The sequence below is a fragment of the Pituophis catenifer genome, unplaced genomic scaffold, assembly GCF_029215685.1.
Source record: "Pituophis catenifer annectens isolate HBS135680 unplaced genomic scaffold, rPitCat1.0.hap2 SCAF_9, whole genome shotgun sequence".
NCBI lineage: Eukaryota > Metazoa > Chordata > Lepidosauria > Squamata > Colubridae > Pituophis > Pituophis catenifer.
In genome coordinates this window covers 4,967,455-4,991,639 of record NW_027256889.1, presented here as the reverse complement: position 1 = coordinate 4,991,639, position 24,185 = coordinate 4,967,455, and the positions used below count along the sequence as shown (strand labels likewise).

Sequence of the window (24,185 nt, the reverse complement as noted above, 5' to 3'; positions counted from 1 at the left end):
TCCCCTTTTCTCCCTGGTGTCAAAGAGTCGGTTTAATGTCAGGATTCCAAGTAATAAATCCATTGCAAGCAAGACCTCGAGGCCATTGAGTTCCTCAAACGTTGCTTTTATTGGATAATATCACATTGGCACATATCTGGTGAAAACCAACTCTAAAACTCCTGTGGTTTTCACCCCATTATTTATTTTATTTTATTTTATTTTATTATTTTATTTTATTTTATTTTATTTTATTTTATTTTATTTTATTTTATTTTATTTTATTTTATTTTATTTTATTTTATTTTATTTTATTATTTAATTTAATTTAATTTAATTTAATTTAATTTATTTGTCAAGCCTATATAAGATAACAGGTAAAAGTATAAACATAATTTGAATACATGAACAGAGTAAGAGTAAAAAAGGAATATTAGGACAGGGACGGTAGGCACGCTGGTGCACTTATGCACGCCCCTTACAGACCTCTTAGGAATGGGGTGAGGTCAACAGTAGACAGTCTAAGGTTAAAGTTTTGGGGGTTTGGGGAAGAAACCACAGAGTCAGGTAGTGCATGCCAGGCATTGACCACTCTGTTGCTAAAATCGTATTTTCTGCAGTCGAGTTTGGAAAGGTTTACCTTAAGTTTGTATCTGTTGTGTGCTCGTATATTGTTGTGGTTGAAGCTGAAGTAGTCATTGACAGGTAGGACATTGTGGCAGATGATTTTATGTACTACGCTTCGGTCATTAAAAGTAAAAGAGTTTCTACTTTCTCAAAACAATCAGTCACATGGTCCAATCATTGTACAGTCTGACAACCGGGTGGCATCACTCTGCCTTCTTCCTTCCAGATGTGACCTTGGTTCCCAAGAGAAAGTATTTTGTTTTGGCTACAACAATCCCTCTATCTCAAATCCCCCCCTTGCCTGACCCTCAGCTCCAGTGTGGCAACACTGAAGCGGACGAAATGGCTTCGGTCAGGACAGCTTCAGGGTTGACACCTGGCCTACAGTTCAAGTGATTTCCTTTCTTAACCTAGAACGTCCCCCCTCACCATCTTCCTTTATTTTTCATTGCAGGCACGGCCTTTGATAAGAGCTCCCCCACCTGGGTGGCCTTGTCTCTTATTGCTGGGCTTTGCAACCGAGCTGTCTTCAAGGGAGGTCAAGAGAATGTGCCCATCCTCAAGGTGAGCGGAGGAGAACCCACTCCTTGTGAGGAGGCATCATCTGGGCCTTAGCGGCATCTAGAAAATTGAGAATGGTCATTGTGCTGGAGATAAGGACAGGTGAAGATGTGAGGGTTGAAGGCCAAGTATAAGGAAAAAGAATGTTCATTTCTATACCGCGTGATGAAATATGAGAACCTGAAAATAGGCTTGCTGGATCAGGCCTCGGTCCAAATAATGAGCATTCCATCTTGGTGGACCACCTGATACATTTAGGAAACCCACCAGTAGGAGATCCAAGACATCCGTTGTTGCTCATCTATACCCTATATAGAAGTAGACTGACTCCATGCCTGAAAGCAGCACTTGGTCATCAGGTCTGGTTCCTTCTGATAGACCAGGGGTCAGCAACCTACAGCTCCGGAGCCGCATGTGGCTCTTTGGGCCCTCTGTTGTGGCTCCCTCCCCCACCATTGGCTGACCCCGCCCTCCCCTCCCAGTCACTCCTCGCCTGGCCTGAGAAGGTAAGGGCGCCGGCGGGGGATGGAGAAGCGGCCAGGCCAGAGACAGAGAGATACAGAGAGAGTGGGAAAGAGAGAGACATAGAGAGCTACAGAGAGTAAAGGAAAGGGAGAGAGGGAGGGAGGGGAGAGAGAGAGATGTCAAAAGAACTTTATGGTTCCTGGTGTTTTTTAACAACTGGTTCTCTGCCCTAATGACCGGCTGGGTAGGTGTGGCTAGGAGGTCATGTGACCGGTGGAAGTGAGTGACATCGAGTTGGCCACGCCCACCCAGGTTTTGTGGCTCCCGGTGTTTTCTTTTCTGTGGGAAACGGGTCCAAATGGCTCTTTGAGCATTTAAGGTTGCAGATCCCTGTGATAGACCTTCCTCCAAGAACTATATTGGACGTTTTTGAACCCATCTAATCTAGCAGCCAATGTTCTCCTGTGGCACCACTTCCTACACTTATGAATGTTGTTAGTTCCATCATTAGGATGGTTGGGTGATGGTGGGTGGTGGGGAGAGAAGGCCAGGCTGCATGTCCAAACACAGAACATTGAAACGATCCTATTTCACCCCCCCACTCCCCAAGCGTGACGTAGCAGGAGATGCTTCTGAATCAGCCCTATTGAAATGTATCGAGCTTTCGTCTGGATCTGTGAAGCTGATGAGGGAGAAGAACAAAAAAGTGGCAGAAATTCCCTTCAACTCCACCAACAAATACCAGGTATGGGTTCTTGAGTGTCCCTCAAAGAGGCCTCTAACTCTAGGGTTGGGTAACGTTTCATATAGACCAGGGGTGTCCAACCTTGGCAACTTTAAGGCCTGTGGACTTCCGCTCCCAGAATTCCTAGTCAGCATAACTGGCTGAGGAATTCTGGGAGTTGAAGTCCACAGGTCTTAAAAGTTGCCAAGATAGGACACCCTTGATATAGACCAAAGTTTTTCATGAATTAAAAGCGAAACAAAACTAATATTGTTCTCAAGGCGTTAAGCAACACTATTAAAAACAAGCAAACTGAAGATGGCTTTTTTAGGCGTAGCTCGCATTGAAAATATATTTTGATTTCCAACGTTGTCTACCCTGTTTCCCCAAAAATAAGACTCCCCGGATAATAAGCCCAATTGAGCTTGTGCGCAACTGCGCTAAAATAAACGCTTCCCCGAAAATAAGCCCTCCCTGAAAATATTTAAACACATGTGCAGCCGATCCCTGCCATTTCCTCTGGTTAGGGTTAGGGAGACAGAGCTGGAAATCAGGTAAGACAGCAAGAGGAGCCCCGTCTTGCTCCATGTATCCCAAAATAATAAAACCTCCTCAAAAATAAAACCGAGCACTTATTTCGGGGTTCAAAAAAATATAAGACAGGTCTTATTTTCGGGGAAACACGGTATTTTCTTACATTGAAAAAATTAAAGAACTGATAATAATTAGAACTATTTAAGTCTAATTTGGTTTTAGAACTAATACCGTAGTAAATACCGCTAGCCCTCGACTTAAAACAGTTCATTTAGTGACCGTTGAAAGTTACACTGAAAAAAGTAACGTATGACCATTGCAGCATCCCCATGGTCAAAATTCAGACCCTTGATAATTGATTCATATTTATGACCGATGCAGTATCCCGGGGTCACGTGGTCACTTTTTTGTGACTTTCTGACAAATGGGGAAGCCAGATTCAATTAACAACCATGTTACTCAGTTAACAACTGCAGTGGTTCACTTAACAACGGTGGCAAGAAAGATCACGAAATGGGGCAGAACTCACTGAACTTAGTTTAGCAACAGAACTCATTAATTGAAAAAGAAGAAAAATGCATAATTTGGAAGCTTGGATGAACTCATTTATCATGAAATGTGGGTCTGGCCAGCTTGTTGTATCAGAACTGTCCCACTTATGGTTCTCCATTCTCAAATTGTGGCACCAATACAGTCCCCCACATTCTGGGAATTTCAGGCCCGTCAGCTTTAATCCCCATCTTTTACGCCGACATATGGGAAGGATTAGCTAGGATTCCCAGTGTGCTATGACCTGGAATAAAATTGGCAAATCATTTCCAGAGAGAGAAGGGGCAGTGTTTCTATGTAATATTGATATGCATGGCCGCTATTGTTGCTTACGTCCAAAACCGGCAAATGTCCAACTCCTGGGAGGAGCAGGGTGCAGTGGGCAGGGCCAGCCAGGAATGGGATTTTGGGGTTCTCCAAACTGCACAGAATCTTAGCTAGAGGTTCCCCCGAACCCTTGCGAACCCCCAGCAGCCCCACCCCTGGTCCTGAGAGAATTTCTGCTCCTGTTGCAGCTCTCGATTCACGAGACAGAAGACCCCAACGATAACCGCTACCTGCTGGTGATGAAGGGTGCCCCTGAGCGCATCCTGGACCGATGCTCTACCATTGTGGTCCAAGGCAAAGAACAGCCTCTCGATGAAGAAATGAAAGAAGCTTTTCAGAATGCCTACTTAGAGCTCGGCGGACTTGGAGAGCGGGTGCTCGGTAGGAATGGCCAGGGAGAGGATATTGGGTTGTTGGAAGGACTAAAGAAGGCAAGACCCCTATGAGTAGAAGGCCTAGATGTCATACAACATCCTGGAGAAGTTAGTGAGGTTTCTTTTTTTTTAAAAAAAAAGAAAAAAACCAGTGAGAAGTCAGATACCCTCTATAGAAACTTAGATATAGATTAACTATTGTGCAGTGGTGCAGTGGTGAGAGTGCAGTACTGCAGGCTACTTCGGCTGACTGCCGGTTGCCTGCAATTTGGCAGATCGAATCTCACCAGGTTCAAGGTTGACTCAGCCTTCCATCCTTCCAAGGTATACAAATATATACTAATTTTGTTAGATGCGCTAATCTAACAATGCTAATCATTCTGATGCAGTAAGATGTCTTTAATCAATGGGCAGCGCTTATGCACACATCCCAAAGAGTAATTAAAAATAGGCAATGCCTCTTAAGATACAAGCAAAATCATTGGCTAAGATCTGGCCATCCAGGTCAAATTTTCCCTGGTTGTTTATTTTTTTCCTGACCGCCTTTTTTCCTTCCAGGTTTCTGCCACTACTACATGCCTGAAGAGCAGTATCCCAAAGGGTTCGCCTTTGACTGCGACGATGTCAACTTTTGCACCGAGAACCTCTGCTTTGTGGGACTCATGTCCATGATTGACCCACCCCGTGCTGCTGTACCCGATGCCGTGGGCAAATGCCGAAGCGCTGGCATCAAGGTAAAGCAGCTGGACAGTCTAGAGCAGGGGTCTCCAACCTTGGCAACTTTAAGACATGTGGACTTCAACTCTTAGAATTCCTCAGCCAGCTTTGGGAGTTGAAGTCCACAAGTCTTAAAGTTGCCAAGGTTGGAGACCCCTGCTCTAGATGAACTGCAAATATTTCCTTGAATGAATAGCGTTCATTGAATTTAGAGATGTAATTCCAGACGTTATCCGGTTTTGAAAATCTCTTTATCTCAATTTTGATATTCCAGAAGGCCAATTCCCTTTCCTAAGCAGCCTTTTTTTATTGTCTCCTAATAGTGAAAAATGGGGACGTGGCGGCTCAGTGGCTAAGACACTGAGATTGTCGATCAGAAGGTCGGCAGTTCAGCGGTTTGAATCCCTAGCGCCGCGTAACGGGGTGAGCTCCCGTTCCTTGTCCCAGCTTCTGCCAACCTAGCAATTCGAAAGCACGTGAAAAATGCAAGTAGAAAAAATAGGGACCACCTTTGGTGGGAAGGGAACAGCGTTCCGTGCGCCTTTGGCGTTGAGTCATGCCGGCCACATGACCACGGACACGTCTTCGGACAGCGCTGGCTCTTCGGCTTTGAAACGGAGATGAGCACCGCCCCCTAGAGGTGGGAACGACTAGCATTTATGTGCAGGGGAATCTTTACTTTTACTTTAATAGTGAAAAGATCTGAAATGGTTCATCTGGGCCACAGAAGGTCACTCAAACACCTATGCCATAAGTACACTCCAGTGCTCTTTTAATTAGTTTATCTACAGATTCCCAAGTTCAAGGTCCTTTGTCTTGAATTAATTAATGGATTGGCCCAAGGTTTGTGTATTTGATGTGATGTCAATGGCAGCTTCTGGCTTGGACCAGACTGAAGATGTAGCAACCTTAAATTGTCTAGGACCTCTTAGAAACCCTTGGAGACCACCTTATCTCCTGTAATCCTTCCAACTCTTAGAAATGAATTGGGTTGGACAACTCATTCTGGTTTATTGGACAGTCTTTGTATTCCCCTTTGATAAACCTGCTTTTCCTCCATAGGTGATCATGGTAACAGGTGACCATCCCATCACAGCTAAAGCCATCGCCAAAGGTGTTGGAATTATCTCTGAGGGCAACGAGACAGTGGAAGACATTGCTGCCCGGCTAAACATTCCTGTCAGTCAGGTCAACCCCAGGTGAGGGGAAAGTAGGAGGGCAGAGGTCAACTTTGTGGGTCTGGGGGAAAAGTAACGGCTTCCAGGACATCATGAAAATCCAAAGGACAAAATGTGGGAAAACAGAGAGGGGGCAAGGAAATCATATGCCCAGGGCTATTTTTCTTGTGTTCGTCACGTTTTGAAATGGCTTCCTCACTGAAGCTAGGCCCATCTCAAGCAACTTTTAGACCTGTGAACTTCAACTCCCAGAATTCCTCAGCCAACTGTGCTGAAGGGGAATTCTGGGAATTGAAGTCCACCCCAGTCTTAAAGTAGCCAAGACTGAACACCCCTGACTTAGACAATACCAGCATTTAAGTTTTATTCTCTAACGGTGTGTCGATGAGATATCTGTTTAGTTGCAGTCTCTCTCTCTCTCTCCTTCATTACTCTGTGTGGCAATTCAATAGATAGTTGTTTGTTGGCATCTCTCAGAGGGCTGTAACCATTCACCCCGATGAAAGGTTGAAATGTAGTTGTCCTGACCTAGGCTTCACAAAAATCACAAAACAGACTCCTTGTCCCGACAAAACCATGTTTTATTTGGCTAATGTGAACTCCTAGCATTCACAGTCAGCAAAGTTGTAGCAAACGACTTTTCAATTCAAGGATGAATTGCAACCACAGACCTTATCAGTCCTTGGAGAGTTGCCAGGCCGAGAGCTTCCAGGCGTAACACTGTACAAGTAAATAGAGCGTCCCCTTGTGCCTTTACTCCTGAGTCGACCTCTGTTCCTTAATTGTTCCCTTCTCCTGGCAGCTCTGGGCATGCATGCGCACATCGGGAACAGGCTCCAGCTGTTTTTCAGCCCCACTTATTTCCGACTCCGAAGGTAGCTGATAACTGTCAGACGGCCCTGGCCCCCTCTCTGCCTCCGATGCAGAGCACTCATCAGAGCCTATCCCAGACTCCAGGACTGGCTCATGTTCCTCCCCAATCCCCTCATTGTCCGAATCTGCCGCCAGTTCCGCTGGCCACTGGCGGGCCACAACAGTTGTGTTCTTGGGAATGCTTAGAAAAAGGCAGGAAGACAAATATAACAAAAACAACATTGAAATGATGAAGCAGAACAGTCCCATAGTTAATTATCTGCATACGGGGAGGTCATGCTTGTCCTGTCTACTGTCCTTTGTCTTCCTAGAGATGCCAAGGCTTGCGTGATCCATGGGACAGATTTGAAAGACATGCCTGCGGAGCAAATTGATGAAATCCTACAGAATCACACCGAGATCGTCTTTGCCCGTACTTCTCCACAGCAGAAGCTCATCATCGTGGAAGGTTGCCAAAGACAGGTAGAGATTGAGAAGGACATCCAACCAACCATGTCACATCTCTATACCTCATGCCCACAAATGGAAAATTTCATTAAACTTGTCCTCTCCAGCAAAGTAGGGAGTTCATACAGCTAACAAAGGACTTTCAGGGCAGAACAGTGCCAGAGGTGTACAAATATGCAACATAAAATGCATGGATTTACACACCTGAGTGATCGAGAGAAGGATTTTACTACTCCCGTAGCCTTACAGATTCCACCAGTTGCTTCTTCTGAATCTCACCTTTTCACAACGGACAGCATTTGGTATGGAAGGGCTAACACGGAAGGGCTAATGGAGACTCTCTTCCCTCGGCCCTCCCTTGACGCCTCCCTCCGGCCTAGCTGGAGATTCCACCCCAGTTGACCAGACACCCTAATGTAGGTTGTTCCAAAGGTGTTTTTTTCAAGAGGCAACTGGACATTCTGGTTTTTCTTTTGAAGACATTTCACTTCTCCTCCAAGATGCTTCTTCAGCTCTGGCTGATAATAGGGAAACTTGTAGATTTTAAACCTGAACTGTTTTTATTAGTGATGATATCAGAAAAATTTGATAAGAAAAGTATGTATTTACCATGTTTCCCCCAAAATAAGACCCTGTCTTATATTTTTTTGAACCCTGAAATAAGCGCTTGGCCTTATTGCCATGCACTCAAAAGCCCAATTGGGCTTATTATCAGGGAATGTCTTACTTTGGGGGAAACAGGGTATCTATCTCTATCTTTCCTTCTTTCCTTCTTTCCTTCTTTCCTTCCTTCCTTCCTTCCTTCCTTCCTTCCTTCCTTCCTTCCTTCCTTCCTTCCTTCCTTCCTTCCTTCTTTCTTTCTTTCTTTCTTTCTTTCTTTCTTTCTTTCTTTCTTTCTTTCTTTATCTTTCTTTCTTTCTTTTTCTTTCTTTCTTGTCTATTATCTATCTATCTACTATCATCTATATCTATCCTTCTTTCTTTCTTTCTATAACTTTTCCTTTCTTGTCTATTATCTATTTTCTATCATCTATCTTACCGTGTTTCCCCAAAAATAAGACCCTGTCTTATATTTTTTTGAACCCCAAAATAAGCGCTTGGCCTTATTTTCAGGGAGGTCTTATTATTTTGGGGTGCATGGAGCAAGATGGGGCTCCTCTTGCTGTCTTACCTGATTTCCAGCTCTGTCTCCCTAACCCTAACCAGAGGAAATGGCCGAGACTGGCTGTGCATATGTTTAAATATTTTCGGGGAGGGCTTATTTTCGGGGGGAGGGTTTATTTTAGGGGGAGGGCTTATTTTGGTGGAGGGCTTATTTTCAGGGAAACACGGTAGTATTACATGTTTTAACAGCAGCGAGGATTATCATCGCACAATATTGGAAAGATGAAGAAACACCTCAAGATGAAGAGATAATTAAGAAGATACTAGACTGCAGAAATGGATAGACTGACATTGCAAATCAAATAGAAAGAAGACGCAGAATATTATCAAACATGGAACTTGTTTTACCAGTGGTTGGAAAAAAGGGGTGGGGAGTAAGAACGGCATTTGTATGGTTAAGCAAATGAAATACCCAGACAACACGATGTTTATCAAGCACTAAGAAATGTAATTAAGAGAAAATTAATAAAATTTAATTAAAAAGAAAAAACATATTTGGGACAACCATGACTTGGATGACTGAGAACCTCCTAGTGTAGGTTGAGTGCAAATATTTCCTACTGCCGTTTCCTCCATCCAAACCATCTCTTCCATCTTCACCCAACCATCTTTTGCACAATAGCACCTGTTCTCCGTTTCTAACCGTGCCTTTCTTTCCCCTTCAGGGCGCAATTGTGGCCGTGACGGGGGATGGTGTCAATGACTCCCCTGCCCTGAAGAAGGCGGACATTGGAGTCGCCATGGGCATTGCTGGCTCAGATGTCTCCAAACAGGCTGCTGACATGATTCTGCTGGACGACAATTTTGCCTCTATTGTTACTGGAGTTGAAGAAGGTAAGCAAGGAGAAGGAGATTGGTTCCCTTCCCGCTAAAACTGTCGGAACTGAGGGTAGATCTCAGTTATGGGTTCTGCTAATAACTTATTTCTGGGAGAAAGATTATACAGGTCGCCAGCGGTGGGTTGTACATTACCGTATTTTTCGGAGTATAAGACGCACCTTAGTTTTTGGGGAGGAAAATAAGAAAAAAGCTGATTGGCAGGTAGATCGGCCACCTTAATTAAGAAAGTTAATTAACAGCCTTTATTTAAAAAAAAAACTGATTTAATTTAGTAAACTAAGGTTTGTACAGACTTTGTGTGTGCTGCGTTCTTTGGGGTCCATAGCTGGGGCAGAACAGTAAATCATGTGACTGTGGGGAATGCTGCAACAGTCATAAGTGTGAAAAATGGTCCTCAGTTTGCTTTGTTCAGCGCCCGTTGTAACTTCGAATGGTCACTAAATGAGCTGTTGTAAGTCAAGGACTACTTAAATATAGCATCAGGATTCAGGGCGGGATTCTACCAAGCATCGCAGCCGATGTATCTCATGCAGTAAGCTCTGAGGATAGGAGCAAGCAATTTATAAGCTGAAAATGGCAGCTTGCCTTGACACAATATCAAATGTTCTCCAAATGTTCTCTAATTTCAACATTCATCGGCCAGAAATCACCTCAGGTATTCGATAAATGCTATTTCTCTTCTTCCCTGAGGCTGCTTACTGGAAAGAGAGCTCAAATATAAGGGGATTGCTATAGGACAGAGGTGTCAAACTCACAGCCCGGGGGCTGGATCTGGCCCACAGGGTATTTAGATCTGGCCCGCAGGGCCACCCTGGAAACAGCAAAGGATCAGCCTGCAGTGCCTCTGCCAGCGAAAACAGACCTTGGGAGGGCCGCGGGCAGTCCTCCTGAGCTCCGTTTTCATTGGCAGAGGGTTGCAGGAAACCGTCGCAGCCGAAAACGGAGCTCGGGAGCCCATTTTCGCTGGCAGAGTGCTCAGACCACCACAGGCACCCCCCCCAATTGAATTATGTTGAGCTGGCCATGCCCCCCCTGGCCCCCCAAGGTCAAACACAACCTTGAGGCGGCCCTCACTTCACAAATGTCTCACTTAGCAACATAAATTTTGGGGCTCAATTATGGTTGTGAGGACTACCTCTAGGAGCGGGTGAGAAGGACTAATCCCGTGCGGGAGGGGAGGAGAAGCAGCTTGTGAGCCGCGCAGTGGTTAGAACGCAGTACTGCAGGCTACTTCTGCTGACTGCTGGCTGCCTGCAATTCGGCAGTTCGAATCTCACCAGGCTCAAGGTTGACTCAGCCTTCCGTCCTTCTGAGGTGGATAAAATGAGGACCCAGGTTGTTTGGGGGCAATAGGCTGACTCTTTAAACCACTTAGAGAGGGCTGTAAAAGCACTGTAAAGCGGTATATAAGTCTGAGTGCTTATTGCTCTTCCTTTTCCCCTTCCTTCCTTCCTTCGTCCCTCCCTCCCTCCCTCCCCCACCTTCTGTGGTGCGTAATGGTCAGAATGCAGTATTGCACTGCCAGGAGTTCGATCCTGACCATCTCAAGGTGGATCCATCCTTCCGAGGTTGGTAAAATGAGAATCTAGATTGTTGGAGGCAAGATGCTGACTTAGAGAGGGCAGTAAAAGCACTGTAAAGCAGCATATAAGTGCTATTGCTATTGTGCCAATGGAGCAGAAATCTAGCTGGCATTGACTTTATGTGGAGCCTGCTTCTCCTGCTCTCCAGCTGTGCCCCATTCTCTCCCCATTTGTCTCACTAGGACGCCTAATTTTTGACAACCTGAAGAAATCCATTGCCTACACCTTGACCAGTAACATCCCAGAGATTACTCCCTTTCTGCTCTTCATCATGGCCAACATCCCACTGCCTCTGGGTACCATCACCATCCTATGCATCGACTTGGGGACTGACATGGTGAGTTCTCCTCCTTACATGTCTTCATCATCCAACATCCAAGTGTTTCATCCTTTGCCTCCTCTTTGCAAGCCTTCTCACAGGTGGAAGGAGGCCCTCCATAGATTCCTTCTGTGCCAGGATTCGAAACCTGAACTCGGTCCTTCATTACAAGGGACAACAGATCTTGGCCTGGACCAGTTTTGATTGAAGGTGTCAAGGAACAGAAACTGTGTGCTTCTTCAGGCAAATGAAGCCAGTGCAAATAAGAGCCAGTTTGGTCTAATGGTTAAGGAGGCGGGCTAGAAACTAGGAGACTGTGAGTTCTAGTCCCATCTTAGGCATGAAAGCTAGTGGGTGACTTTAGGGCAATCATCAGGAGATGGTAAATTCTAGTTCCACTTTAGACATAAAGGCCAATTGGATGATTTTGGGTCAGTGAACAGGATACTGGGATTTCTAGTCCCATCTTAGGCATGAAAGCCAGTGGGTGACATAGGGGCAGTCATCAGAAGATGGTGAGTTCGAATCCCACTTTAGACATAAAAGCCAATTGGATTATTTTGGGTCAGTGAACAGGATACTGGGAGTTCTAGTCCCATTTTAGGCATGAAAGCCAGTGGGTGACATAGGGGCAGTCATCAGGAGATGGTGAGTTCGAGTCCCACTTTAGGCACAAAAGCTGAGTGACTTTAGTCTAATTCCTCTCTCTCTCAGGCCAGTCCATCTCCATAGGGTGGTTGTTATAGGGAAAATAGGAGGAGAAAGAAGTATTAGGTATAGTCACCACCTTGAATCATTTATAAAAAATAATAAAGGTGGAATATGCATAAATAATATGATCATAATAGCACAAAGGAAACTTGGAGTAGGCTAGTTTAATGACTTTCTCTCCCACAACTGAATTTCATGCAAGGAATCTTCTCGCCCACCTTCTCACACTCATTGAGACTTCCATTCCTCAAGGACACGGGTGGGTCCCCAAACCTGGTAACTTTGAGACTTGTGGACTTCCAAGTCCCAGAATCCTTTGTCCTTTAAGAAGTCCACAAGTCTTAAATTTGCCAAGCTTGGAGACCCCTACTCAAGGACCTTGGGAACTATAATTCTTACAACCCAAATTCTCTTGTTTTCTTTGGAAAAACTAGGGCAGCTACATCTAATAGGCAGCTTGAGCCAAGGCTCTCCAACCTTGGCAACTTTAAGCCTGGAGGACTTCAACTCCCAGAATTCTTTGATCTTTAAGAAGTCCACAAGTCTTAAAGTTGCCAAGTTTGGAGACCCCAGCTCAAGGACCTTGGGAAGTATAATTCTTACAACCAAAATTCTCTCGTTATCTTTTGTAAAACTAGGGCAGAGACATCTAATATGCAGCTTAAGCCAAGGGTCTCCAACTGTGGCAACTTTAAGCCTGGAGGACTTCAACTCCCAGAATTCCCCAGCCAGCAAAGAATTCTGGGAGTTGAAGTCCTCCAGGCTTAAAGTTGCCAAGGTTGGAGACCCCTGGCTTAAGCTGTGAGTTTGACTTAATATTTACAATCTGAGCAGGAAACAGAGGCTCCTGTTTCCTGCAGAAGTTGACCCTGGCATGACTTTGAAAAGGATGAATACATGAGTCAAAAAAGAAAGAGAGAAAAGAAAAGGACGGCAAAAGAAGACACAGAATTTGGAGGGAAATGGCCCAAAGGAGCCTGATTTTTCATTCTGGTCCTTGGCCTGGTCTTTCCTCCAGTGGCTGGGATGAGAAGAGCTAAACCTTCAAGTGTAAGACGAAACCTGTGATCGAGCAATCTCCATTCTTGGTTTTCCCACCAGGTGCCTGCCATCTCCTTGGCTTACGAAGCTGCTGAGAGCGACATCATGAAGCGTCAGCCCCGAAACCCCAGGACTGACAAGCTGGTGAATGAACGACTCATCAGTATGGCCTACGGACAGATTGGTGAGTCATGTGTAGGCAACTAGATCAGTGGTGGGTTCCTCCCGGGTCCGCCCGGTTCCGCCGAGCCAGTAGCGGTGATGATATGACGTCACCGAACCAGTTCTGCCCCCCCCACCCCCCCACCCCCGTGTTATTCTTACCTTTATGGTTTATAAAGTCTTTCTCCACTGCCATTATAATAGCAATAGCACTTAGACTTATATACTGCTTCACAGTGCTTTTACAACCCTCTCTAAGCGGTTTACAGAGTCAGCCTATTTGCCCCCAAACAATCTGGGTCCTCATTTGACCCACCTCAGAAGAATGGAAGGCTGAGTTAACCTTCAGCCTGGTGAGATTCGAACTGTCAAATTGCAGTCTGCCGGCAGTCAGCAGAAGTAGCCTGCAGTACTGCACTCTAACCACTGTGCCACGGTGGCTCTTTATAAGCCCCCAAACCAAACCTTTCTCCTCAGTGATTGATATAAATCTACATGTTTGTAAAATATAAAAGTCTCATCAGTCAAAACAACCGTAGCATTGAGCGCATAGCTTAATTAAAACAGGAATACAGTAGTAATAACAATATTTTAGTGACAATAATAATACTGAGCACAGAAACTTCGAGTCTTTACTTATTAGAGTACAATAAACCTTTAAGGACGGCTGGCTGAGGGATTCTGGGAGTTCTAAGAAGTCCACACGTCTTAACGCTGTTGATGTCAAGAAAGGATTTCCTCAACTCTCAAAATTCCTTTGCAGGAATGATTCAGGCTCTGGGAGGATTCTTCTCCTATTTTGTGATCTTGGCTGAGAACGGGTTCCTGCCCTCTGTTCTGGTTGGCATCCGTCTTAATTGGGACGACCGGTCAGTCAACGACTTGGAGGATTCATATGGGCAGCAGTGGGTAAGTAGAGGAAAGCGGTAGAACCACGTAAGGCATCTGGATCACTTACAGAAAGGATGGCTGAGATCCAATCCCTGTTAAGTAGCAGTTTGTTTGGACAAGTCTATAGAACACACTATGGTTTTCCCAGTTGCAATGTATGGCTGTGAAAGTTGGACCATAAGTTGAGTTGGACCATAAGCTGAGCACCAAAGAATGGAGGCCTTTGAACTCTGGTGCTGGAGAAGACTCCTGCGAGTCCCTTGGACTGCAAGGCGATCAAACCGGTCAGTCCTAGAGGAGATCAACCCTGACTGCTCTTTAGAAGGTCAGATCCTGAAGATGAAACTCAAATACTTTGGCCATCTAATGAGAAGGAAGGACTCACTGGAGAAGAGCCTCATGCTGGGAACAATTGAGGGCAAAAGAAGAAGGGGACGACAGAGAACGAGGTGGCTGGATGGAGTCACTGAAGCAGTCGGCATGAACTTAAATGGACTCCAGAGGATGGTAGAGGACAGGAAGGCCTGGAGGAACGTTGTCCATGGGGTCGCGATGGGTCAGACATGATTTCAAAACTAACAACAGCAACATAGAACATGGTGCTAGATGTTTTTTTTTTAGATGTTCTTCCTCCAAGAGTTTCTGCTTTGATATATCAAATATTAATCTGATCACTCTTTACACAATGGTGCTTCATTTCATTTCTGGTAATGGATCAGGGATGTTTACGATTCTAGCTGGCCCCACAGAAACATATTTTATGGTAGCGATGTTGCAACGGGTGTAGAATTGTTATCTTTTAAGGACATTGTTTTCAAGACTGTATTGTGTCACTGCCTTTTGCAGAGAATGAATATTGCACGAGAGAGGGGGGAGGGAGAGAGAGAGAGAGGAAGAGATGCTTTAATTTTCTGCCAATGCTAGATTCTAATTTTAAAAATAATAGAGGGAATACTGTATAATCTAATCAAATGATGGACCCACCAAACAGAACTGCATTTAAACTCCTGTTTGGAGTTTAACTACCGCTCTATGAATGGTTGGCAAATTTTTTTTCTTCCACCTTTATTTCCATTTCCATGAATTGAGAATAAACAAACAAGCAAAAAAAAAGAACGATTTAATAGAGATTTGGGAAATTAGGATAAGTATAAAATCTGGAAGGCACAGGGAAAAATATGGCTGGGGATAAGCTGGAATAAAGTCAAAAACCATCCCCCCCAAAAAGACAGGGACAAGCCACTTTCATTCTGTTACCCTAAGTAAAGAAACAGGGAGGTACCCAGGATGTGACCTTAAACCACAATGCAAGTAACTCTGTTGTTACCTGTATGCAGCGAGAATGAGAGTTAAATGTTGATGTTCCTCTCTGCAGCCAAAGATGCCTTGAGATATGCAGGCTTTCCGTTTTAATAGCTTCCACTCAAGCTGTGTCTTTTTTGGTCTCCATCCTTTGCTGGGTGTTGGCCATTGGAAGGGCGATCGAATTTCAGAGCTGAATTTAGACACCCCCGAGGCCCTAAGCTGCGGGGGGGAAGTTAGAGACGCTGTATTTGGCAAGCGCTAAAAGAGAAGGAAGCTGCGGAAGAGCCAAACTTGGCAACCGTGCTGCCCAGATGCAGAACAAACCCCGTGATGGGCCCAGGAAGGGCCCTCTTTGACACATCACGTCACAAGAGATGTGAAGAGCACGCAAGAACAAAGCGCATCTTATTTAAATCAGGATGGCGTAAGCCATAGAGAAGGCCTGAATTAATGGGCATTGTCATCAATTACAATAAAAGCCCAACCAACGAATCACATTCTGAAATGCATGGAGAACAAAGTTAGAAGGGACCTTGGAGGTCTTCTAGTCCAACCCCCTGGTCAAGCAGGAGACCCTATCCCATTTCAGATAAATGGTTGTTTAATCTCTTCTTAAAAACCTCCAGTGTTGGAGCATTCACAATTTCTGGAGGCAAGCTGTTCCACCGATTAATTGTTCTAACAGTCAGGAAATTTCTCCTTAGTTCTAAGTTGCTTCTCTCCTTGGTAAGTTTCCACCCATTGCTTCTTGTCCTAACCTCAGGTGCTTTGGAGAAGAGCTTGACTCCCTCTTCTTTGTGGCAGCCCCTCAGATATTGGAACATTGCTATCATGTCACCCTCTAGTCCAGGGATGGCGAATCTTTTAGAGACCGAGTGCCCAAACTGCAACCCAAAACCCACTTATTTATTGCAATGTGCCAACACAGCAATTTATTTATTAGTTTGATTTATATGCCACCCTTCTCCGGAGACTCAGGGCGGTTTACAATGCTTTTAAGCAATAGCCTTCATACTTTTGTATATACCTGCTTAGTACGGCTTTTGGCCACCCCTAAGCGGTGTTCTATTTTATACAAAGTCAGCTTATTGCCCCCACAAACCGGGTCCTCATTTTACCTACCTTAGAAAGGATGGAAGGCTGAGTCAACCTTGAGCCTGGCGAGATTCGAACCTGCAGTAATTGCAGGCAGCTGGTCTTAATAACAGGGTGCTTTAGACCACTGTACTACCACTGAGTCTTTGCTGAAGTAACAGCACAATTGTTGCACACTGTGGGGAGTGAGTCTACGAGAAAGGAAGAAAGCAGGAACTTCCATCTTCCCCTTTGCACCCCACCAAGTGTCTAATCTTGAACTGAGAGAGAGCAGGTTGTTATGCAAGAAAGGCAAAGGTGGGCTTCAAAAATTTTAGCAAGGGGTTCTCTGCCCGGTGGCTGGGTGGGCATGGCCACGGTGGGCGTGGCCTAGTCGGCCTCCTCCACCATGGTGTGGGGAGGGCATTTTTGCCTTCCCATGGACTCCGGAGACTTTCCTCGAGCCTCCGGGAGGGTGAAAACGGCCTCCCCAGGCTCCAGAGGCCCTCTGGAGGCCAGAAACTGGCCCATTTCTGGCTTTCCTGAATTTCCAGTAGGCCCGTTTTTCACCCTCCCTGAGCCTCCACGCACATCCTGCACTTATCTGCATCCAAAACGGGCCGCCTGGGGACTCCTGGGAGGGGAGGGGGCGGAGTGGGCTGGGCCAGCCAGGAGTGGGATCTGGGGGGTTCTCCAAACTGCACAGAATCTTAGCTAGAGGTTCTCCCGAACCCCTACGAACCCACAGCAGCCCTGAAGAAAGGAAGACAATTCTGGAAAAGAGTACAGATGTTTGATTCCCTGCTGTTTTCCTCCTAGACTTACGAGCAACGCAAAGTAGTGGAATTCACCTGCCATACCGCCTTCTTCGTCAGCATCGTGGTGGTGCAGTGGGCCGACTTGATTATTTGCAAAACCAGAAGGAATTCCGTCTTCCAGCAAGGCATGAGGTACGGTGGCTGCCGGGTTTCCCGTTGGCCAAAGAAAGGGCATAAACTCCGCAAAGCAACCAAGAAGCAAAGTCGTCCCCAAATCTTAAGGGCGGTGGGGTCTAGTCAGTGAAAACATAGCTTGATGCCCAGAAACTTTTAAAAAAAAAAAATTAAGCAGAAAATTTGAACTTATTTTAAAATGTTTTATTTTTTGCCAGCAAAAAAACGGGATGCAGTAGCAGGCTACAGCCAGTTCTGCTTTCAGGAATGTGTTGTTTATATATTGAATTTATAATGGAGTTGCATGGTGGCCTAGAGGTGGCGCTCTCGCCTCACAACTGGGAAGCTGTGCGTTCAATCCTAGGTAGAGGCAGATACGTCTCTCTCTGGGCACACTGAGAATATATCTGCTGAACAAAACTCCGTATTGGCGACAGGAAAGGCATCCGGCCAGTAAAAAACACTCTGCTTGCTCCAATCAGTTGCCCAGACTCCACCCCGCAAAGGGGTCATTAAATGAAAATGATGATGATAAAGCTGTCCATCTCAACCTTGTGATATTAGGCACCTCACAAAAAAAAAAGACACACAAAAGAATTGTCGATTGCCGCAGCAATCGACAGCAATCGGCAGCAATTGTAATTGGCGATTCCATCTCTCCCTCCCCACTTCTCAGAAACAAGATCCTCATATTTGGCCTCTTTGAGGAGACCGCCTTAGCTGCCTTCTTATCCTACTGCCCCGGTATGGATGTGGCTCTCAGAATGTATCCTTTGAAGTGAGTACCAGCTTTTTATTTTATTTTATTTAGGGTGGTGGTGGTGGTGTTGTGGATTAATTAGACCAACACAACTTTTCTAGGTTAGTCAGAGACAGTATATTGCGCAATAGGTTCAGAGCCAGTTTTACATGAAGCTGTGAACAAAGACAGAACGTAGTTACAATGGTTTTATACCCTTCTAAGACAAAGGATTCTGTTAACTCAGCAGTTTTATCATTGCAGACATTCGTTACATTAAATGACATTTTTCTAATTACAAAGTTTCATATTATTCTTGCCAAACAATCATAATTCTTCTTGTAAATCACCGAAGCATAGTTTCATGGCTGGCCTTGGATTAATAAGTAACTTTTTGTTTCATATGGATGTCTGCATCCTTGACAGATAGGCCCCCTCACTGATATATGTTGCCAAGAATGGAATTTAGCTGACAGTGTAATCTCTGAACAAGGACATTCCTTTCTTTATAATAATGTGAATAAAGAGGGCCCTTCAGTGATCATCCAGCTGGACCCGCATTACCTACATTAGTGGAAAGGGGCAGACTTGTTGGGGTCTAAAGGGCTGGGTGGCCTCTCACCCTCTTGGGCTGAATGTCTGCGTTCTCTCCACAGGCCAAGCTGGTGGTTCTGCGCCTTTCCGTACAGTTTCCTCATTTTTGTGTACGATGAAATCCGCAAACTCATATTGCGCCGTAACCCAGGAGGTGAGAGGGGGCCGGGAGAGCCGGCTGGGGGCCGGGAGGGCCTGAACGGGCTGCCAGGTTTGCAGAAAGGTCCTTGCCAACCTAACAGAAGCTGTCAATCCCGGGGCTTTAAAATAAGGCTTTCTATTTTTAGTTCAAGATTTTTGCATTTATTGGTCATTTTGCAGACAGTCCTAAGCAGAGTACGTTTTTACTTTGAGGAATTCAGGAACTATATGACTCTCCCTTATTGTCCTCTATGCACTTCGAGTCCTTTACTTTCTCTTCCCCCTTTTTCCTTCCTTCCTTCCTTCCTTCCTTCCTTCCTTCCTTCCTTCCTTCCTTCCTTCCTTCCTTCCTCCTTCTTTTATTTCTTTTCCTTTTTCCTCCCTCCCTCCCTCCTTCCTTTCTCTTCCTTTTCTTTCTTTTCCTTCCTTCCTCTCTATCTCTCTTTTCATTTCCTTTTTCCTCCCTCCTCCCTCCCACCCTCTTCCCTCCCTTTCTCTTTCTTTTCCTTCCTTCCTTCCTTTCTGACTTTTTTATTTCTTTTCCTTTTTCCTCCCTCCCTCCTTCCCTCCCTTCCTTTCTCTCTTCTTTTCCTTTCCTTTCTTTTTTTTTCCTCCTTCCCTCCCTCTTCCCTCCCTCCCTTTCTCTTTTTTCTTTCTTTTCCTTCCTTCCTTCCCCTCTCTCTCTTTTTGATTTCCTTTTTTCCTCCCTCCCCCTCTCTCCCTTTCTCTTTCTTGTCTTTCTTTTCCTTCCTTCCTTTCTCTCTTTTCTTTCTTTTCCTTTTTCCTTCTTCTTTTTTACCCCCTTCCCCTTCCCTTGCTCTCAATCCTCTCCCTCCTCCTTCTTTCTTTCCTTTCTTCCTCACTTCATTTCCAAAGGCAAAGCTCTGTTTTGAGGGCAGACGTTTGGGGGGTCCTCTTATCCACCCTATAGAATCGAGAGCAATTTCTTCAGCCATTTTTCTTGTCGTTATTTTCATAACCTTCATCATTTTACCTGGAGGGGTGGGGGTGGGGGTTATAAATAAGGACCAGAGGGAACAGCCAGGAGGGTTCTGGATCCTATTTGAAAGAGGGCACGGGGAGGGGGTGGGCATCGAATGGCCATCCTGCCACGAATGCCTCATGGATATTCCTTTTTTTCCTTGCAGGATGGGTGGAGAAAGAGACTTACTACTGAATCTCTTCCTGTGTCCATTGCTGGTTGCCTCCCCTGCTGGGGGGGAATCTTGACCCTCCCAAATTAATCCTCCCTCTTGCCCCCCCTCATGACTATGAGAGATTACAACACCAGGATCACATGCCGGGACAGAGGAACAACCAAACAAACCTTCCTTCCCCACTCCTTTTTCCCCAGCCCCCCACCCACCCAAATGGAACACCTGACTTGTCCTGTCCTGCATGCATGTCCCAGTCTGGATTTAAGGGAGGGACACCCTCCGCCCCTCCATCCCGCCTCTCACCCACTTCTCCTCTCTGCCAAATTCTGCTTCGGTTTCTAGAGGCAGTCTAAGGGAAGAGGGTCCGTGTATGTGTGTGTGAGAGAGGGAGGGGGGGAAACATCCCATGGGAGGGGTGTGTTGTGTGTTTGTCAATCTTTCTTGACCTCTGCAAAACGTCCAACAACTCAAAATTTCCTTCTGGAGCTGGGATTGAACGCAGGGACCAGCCACTTCGAAAAACAACTTGCCTCGGAGATGAGAAACCAAACAGGGATGGGTGGGGGGGGGTGGGGGGGTTTGGGGGTGGGGTGGGGGGCAGGGGGGCAGGGGGAAGGATGATGACCCAGTTAGCGCTAGTAAGAGATTAGATTGGGGGGAGCTGAATTCCTGCTCTCCTCACCATCCCCACCCACCCACCCTCAACCCCGGCCGTGCCAATATGTGTTCCCCCATTTCCGTTCCCCTGTGTGCAAGTGGGTGATTGTGTACGGGTGATTGTGTGTGATTGTGCTTGTGTAAATGAGAAAGGACAGAGGTTAGCCGGGATTCGTTTCACTGCCCAGCAAAGCTTCCCGGACATCCTCTGAAACTCTTTCATTTTTAGACTAAAAAGCAGCGGGATTTTTTTTTCATTCCCCTTTCCCTTAAACCAGGGAGTCTCCCAACATGGCCGCTTTTAAGAGATTGTGGACTTCAACGCCCAGAATTCCCCAGCCAATCATAGCTGGGGACTTCAATTCCCAGAATTGGAGACATGCTGGCTGGGCAATTCTGGGAGCTGAAGTCCATGAGTCTTAAAGTGGCCAGATTTTGGAGACCCCCTGCCCTAAATCCCTGGAGTCTGACTCTGTAGATGTGTAAATGCAAAACCTAAACGGGGGTGAAACCTCTTTCTCCTGCATGTACATTTGCTCTGCTAGCATCGTGGCAGCCGTTTAAGCCACCTTCCCTCCAGGGGTCTGCCCATCCATCGGAGACCAGACGGCCTTTGGGTGGTTGCCCGCAACCCACCCAAGAGAGGGGGGTGACGTTTCGGGCTGTCTCCCCACCGATGCTTAATTTTGCCCCCTCCCCTCGGTCAGACGCGCTCCTGTTATTTGAGCCTGCGACTTCAGCCATAGCCCCTTCCCCATAGAGCCCCTCTCTAAGCAAGAGGGGGCGGGAGGGAAGGCATCGCTCACTCCTGGTGGGTCGAAGGCGGCTTGATCGCTCTGGGCCTGCCCCACTCATCACACCAACCCTTATATTCTTTGTAAGGTGGGAGGTGAGGGGAGCGGGGACATAAATGTCAGGTCATTGTTTTCTGTCCCATCTCCCCTTCCCCTTTCGGGATCGTGTCGTCGTGTGAAACCAATCAACAACAACAACAACAACAACCCAACCGATTTAACAAATAATTAAAGAAGTGGAATATTTAATATGAGATATGTGGACGCCTCATTGTATATGCCGGGGGTAGGGGTGGGGTTGGATGCGTTGTGAAATAAGAAAGAAAAGGTAGGGGAGATTCCATCCAGTGGTGGGATTCAGCCGGTTCGCGCGAACTGGTAGCGGTGACTGTAGGCCCCGCCCATCCACCCAGATGTAATGCCGTCCTGTTTAACCACATTTTGGAGGCTGTACATGGTAGACACGAGAGAGAGAAAAGAGCATGCGCGGAATGCCGAGCGAACCGGTAGGGAAGGTAAGTGAGTCCCACCCCGACACCATCTATCTGTAATGCAGAAAAAGGGGATGCACTGAGGCCATAAAATTATGGGTTGCGCTGGATCAAAGCAAAGATCTGGAAGAGAACTTCCAAATCTCTGGAAGAAGGAACGGGGGGGGGGGGGAGTGTTCCATTTGAAGACAACCGTGATCTCTAGGCCGAAGGATTTGAACACGGCTCTCCAAAGACTTTCCACGCAATGAAAAACAGGATGCAAGTACTGTGATTATAATAAAGCCAGCCAGAGACACTGAAAGAGAATGGACGGCCATATAAATCCTCTAAATAAATACATTTTAAAAAAATCAATACAATAAATAAAACCCGGAGCCAGCCACTCCTTAAGTGGCTTGCACGTCCTGACTCTGCTGAAAGTGAAGCTGGAGTTGGAAAATTGTGTTTGTTCAAGACTCCTACGTGCCTCTGAACCGCAGCCAAAGAGGGTGAAATGGCCTTGGGGGTGACATTTTAATAATAATAAAAAAGCTGGAAGGGACCTTTGAGGTCTTCTAGTCCAACCCCCAGCTCAAGCAGGAGAACCTGTACCATCTCAGACAGGTGGCTGTCCGGCCTTTTCTTAAAAACCTCCAGTAATGAAGTACCTACAACTTCTGGTGGCCAGCTGTTCCACAGGTTAATTGTTCTCGCTGTTAAGAAATGTCTCCTTAATGCCAGGTTGCTTCTCTCCTTGATTAGTTTCCACCCATTGTTTTTTGTTTTTTTTTGTCCTGGCCTGCTGGTGCTTTGGAAAATAAGTCGACCCAAAATTGATTTTGCTGAAGACAACCCCATCTAGTTTAGAGCTGTCTATAAGGGGGGTGGGCAAAGGCAAACAAGCATCCAAGGAGGAAAAGGTTAGAGGGAATTAGCATCGTCAGCCTTATAGCATTTCGACTCTGGGATCTTTTTCGAGATTTTACCTCAGTTCCCCCTTGAAAGCTATTATCCCGCCATCCTTCTTGGCTTAGCAGTCTGCTGCATTAAGATACTGCTTAATGCGGTTCATGTAATTGGATTAGGGTGGGGGGTTTTTTTCCATCCAGGGTGGGAAGGAGAAGAGGAGAAGGAGAAGGTCATAAGGGAACGGAAGGATGGAGAACAAGACGCAGGCTGCCATGGTGATGATGATGATGATGATGATGATGATGTCCTCCTGCCTGGATTAGGCAGGTCTTGGAGAGGCCTTGCAAATCTTCCTGAGGGTTGAAGAGCTGCTCACATGATCTCCAACTCTGAGTCACGGCCGGAGATGAAACTGCTCTATAAATGGAAACTGTGTGAAATGGAAAGAGCGAAGAAGCACAGGGAGAACTGCAGAGCGAAAGGACGGAGGAGGGAGGGGGGTGCAATGCGTTCCCTCCTTTTGGAATGCAAGGATGATGGGCACTAATCAGTGGAACGACTTTGCCTCCAGAAGTTGTGAATGCTCCAACACTGGAAGTTTTGAAGAAGATGTTGGATAACCATTTGTCTGAAGTGGTGTAGGGTTTCCTGCCTAAGCAGGGGGCTGGACTAGAAGACCTCCCAAGGTCCCTTCCAACTATTCTATTCTATTCTATTCTATTCTACTCTGTTCTGTTCTGTTCTATTCTATTCTATTCTATTCTATTCTATTCTATTATTCTATTCTATTCTATTCTATTCTATTCTATTCTATTCTATTCTATTCTATTCTTTTCTTTTCTATTCTATTCTTTTCTATTTTCTATTTTCTATTTTCTATTTTCTATTTTCTATTTTCTATTTTCTATTTTCTATTTTCTATTCTATTCTATTCTATTCTAATTTTCTATTTCTATTTTATTTTCTATTTTCTATTCTATGGCTGGCTGGGAAATTCTGGGAATTGAAGTCCGCCCATCTTCAAATGGCCAGGGTTGAGAAACAATGCACTGGATTCAAGTAAAAGACACTGTCCATTGCAAAAGGAAGAAAGGGAATTATCTTTTGATATTATTATTTGGAAATTGTTAACGTAATGGGAGGAAGGCCTTTAAATATGTCCTCCATCGTCCATTTATTGAAAACATTGAGCTACCACATCTGAGCCCGTACAATAAATCCTTTTGCCACCTGGTGGTCATCCCAGATATTGCATCCTATTTCTGGTAGCCCCCCCAAAAAAACATTAATGAATCGCACACGCCATTTCCATCTTTCTGAACACCCGAATGCGGAAGCTTGTTG

At 45.6% G+C, this 24,185-nt stretch overlaps 1 protein-coding gene across 1 annotated transcript in view; it reads left to right on the top strand.

Moving 5' to 3' along the window:
* The window catches only part of LOC139321115 (sodium/potassium-transporting ATPase subunit alpha-3), a 30,897-nt gene extending 10,344 nt beyond the window's left edge, over positions 1-20,553 (top strand). The window contains exons 9-22 of the mRNA XM_070949737.1: positions 1,061-1,170; positions 2,243-2,377; positions 3,955-4,147; positions 4,699-4,874; positions 5,920-6,056; positions 7,220-7,370; positions 9,185-9,353; positions 11,125-11,279; positions 13,074-13,197; positions 13,939-14,084; positions 17,265-17,395; positions 18,054-18,155; positions 18,773-18,864; positions 20,000-20,553. Coding sequence (XP_070805838.1) covers positions 1,061-1,170; positions 2,243-2,377; positions 3,955-4,147; positions 4,699-4,874; positions 5,920-6,056; positions 7,220-7,370; positions 9,185-9,353; positions 11,125-11,279; positions 13,074-13,197; positions 13,939-14,084; positions 17,265-17,395; positions 18,054-18,155; positions 18,773-18,864; positions 20,000-20,028 — 1,850 coding nt within the window. The 3' untranslated portion in view covers positions 20,029-20,553. The remainder of the gene's footprint in view (positions 1-1,060; positions 1,171-2,242; positions 2,378-3,954; positions 4,148-4,698; positions 4,875-5,919; positions 6,057-7,219; positions 7,371-9,184; positions 9,354-11,124; positions 11,280-13,073; positions 13,198-13,938; positions 14,085-17,264; positions 17,396-18,053; positions 18,156-18,772; positions 18,865-19,999) is intronic.
* The last annotated feature ends 3,632 nt before the right edge of the window (positions 20,554-24,185 follow it).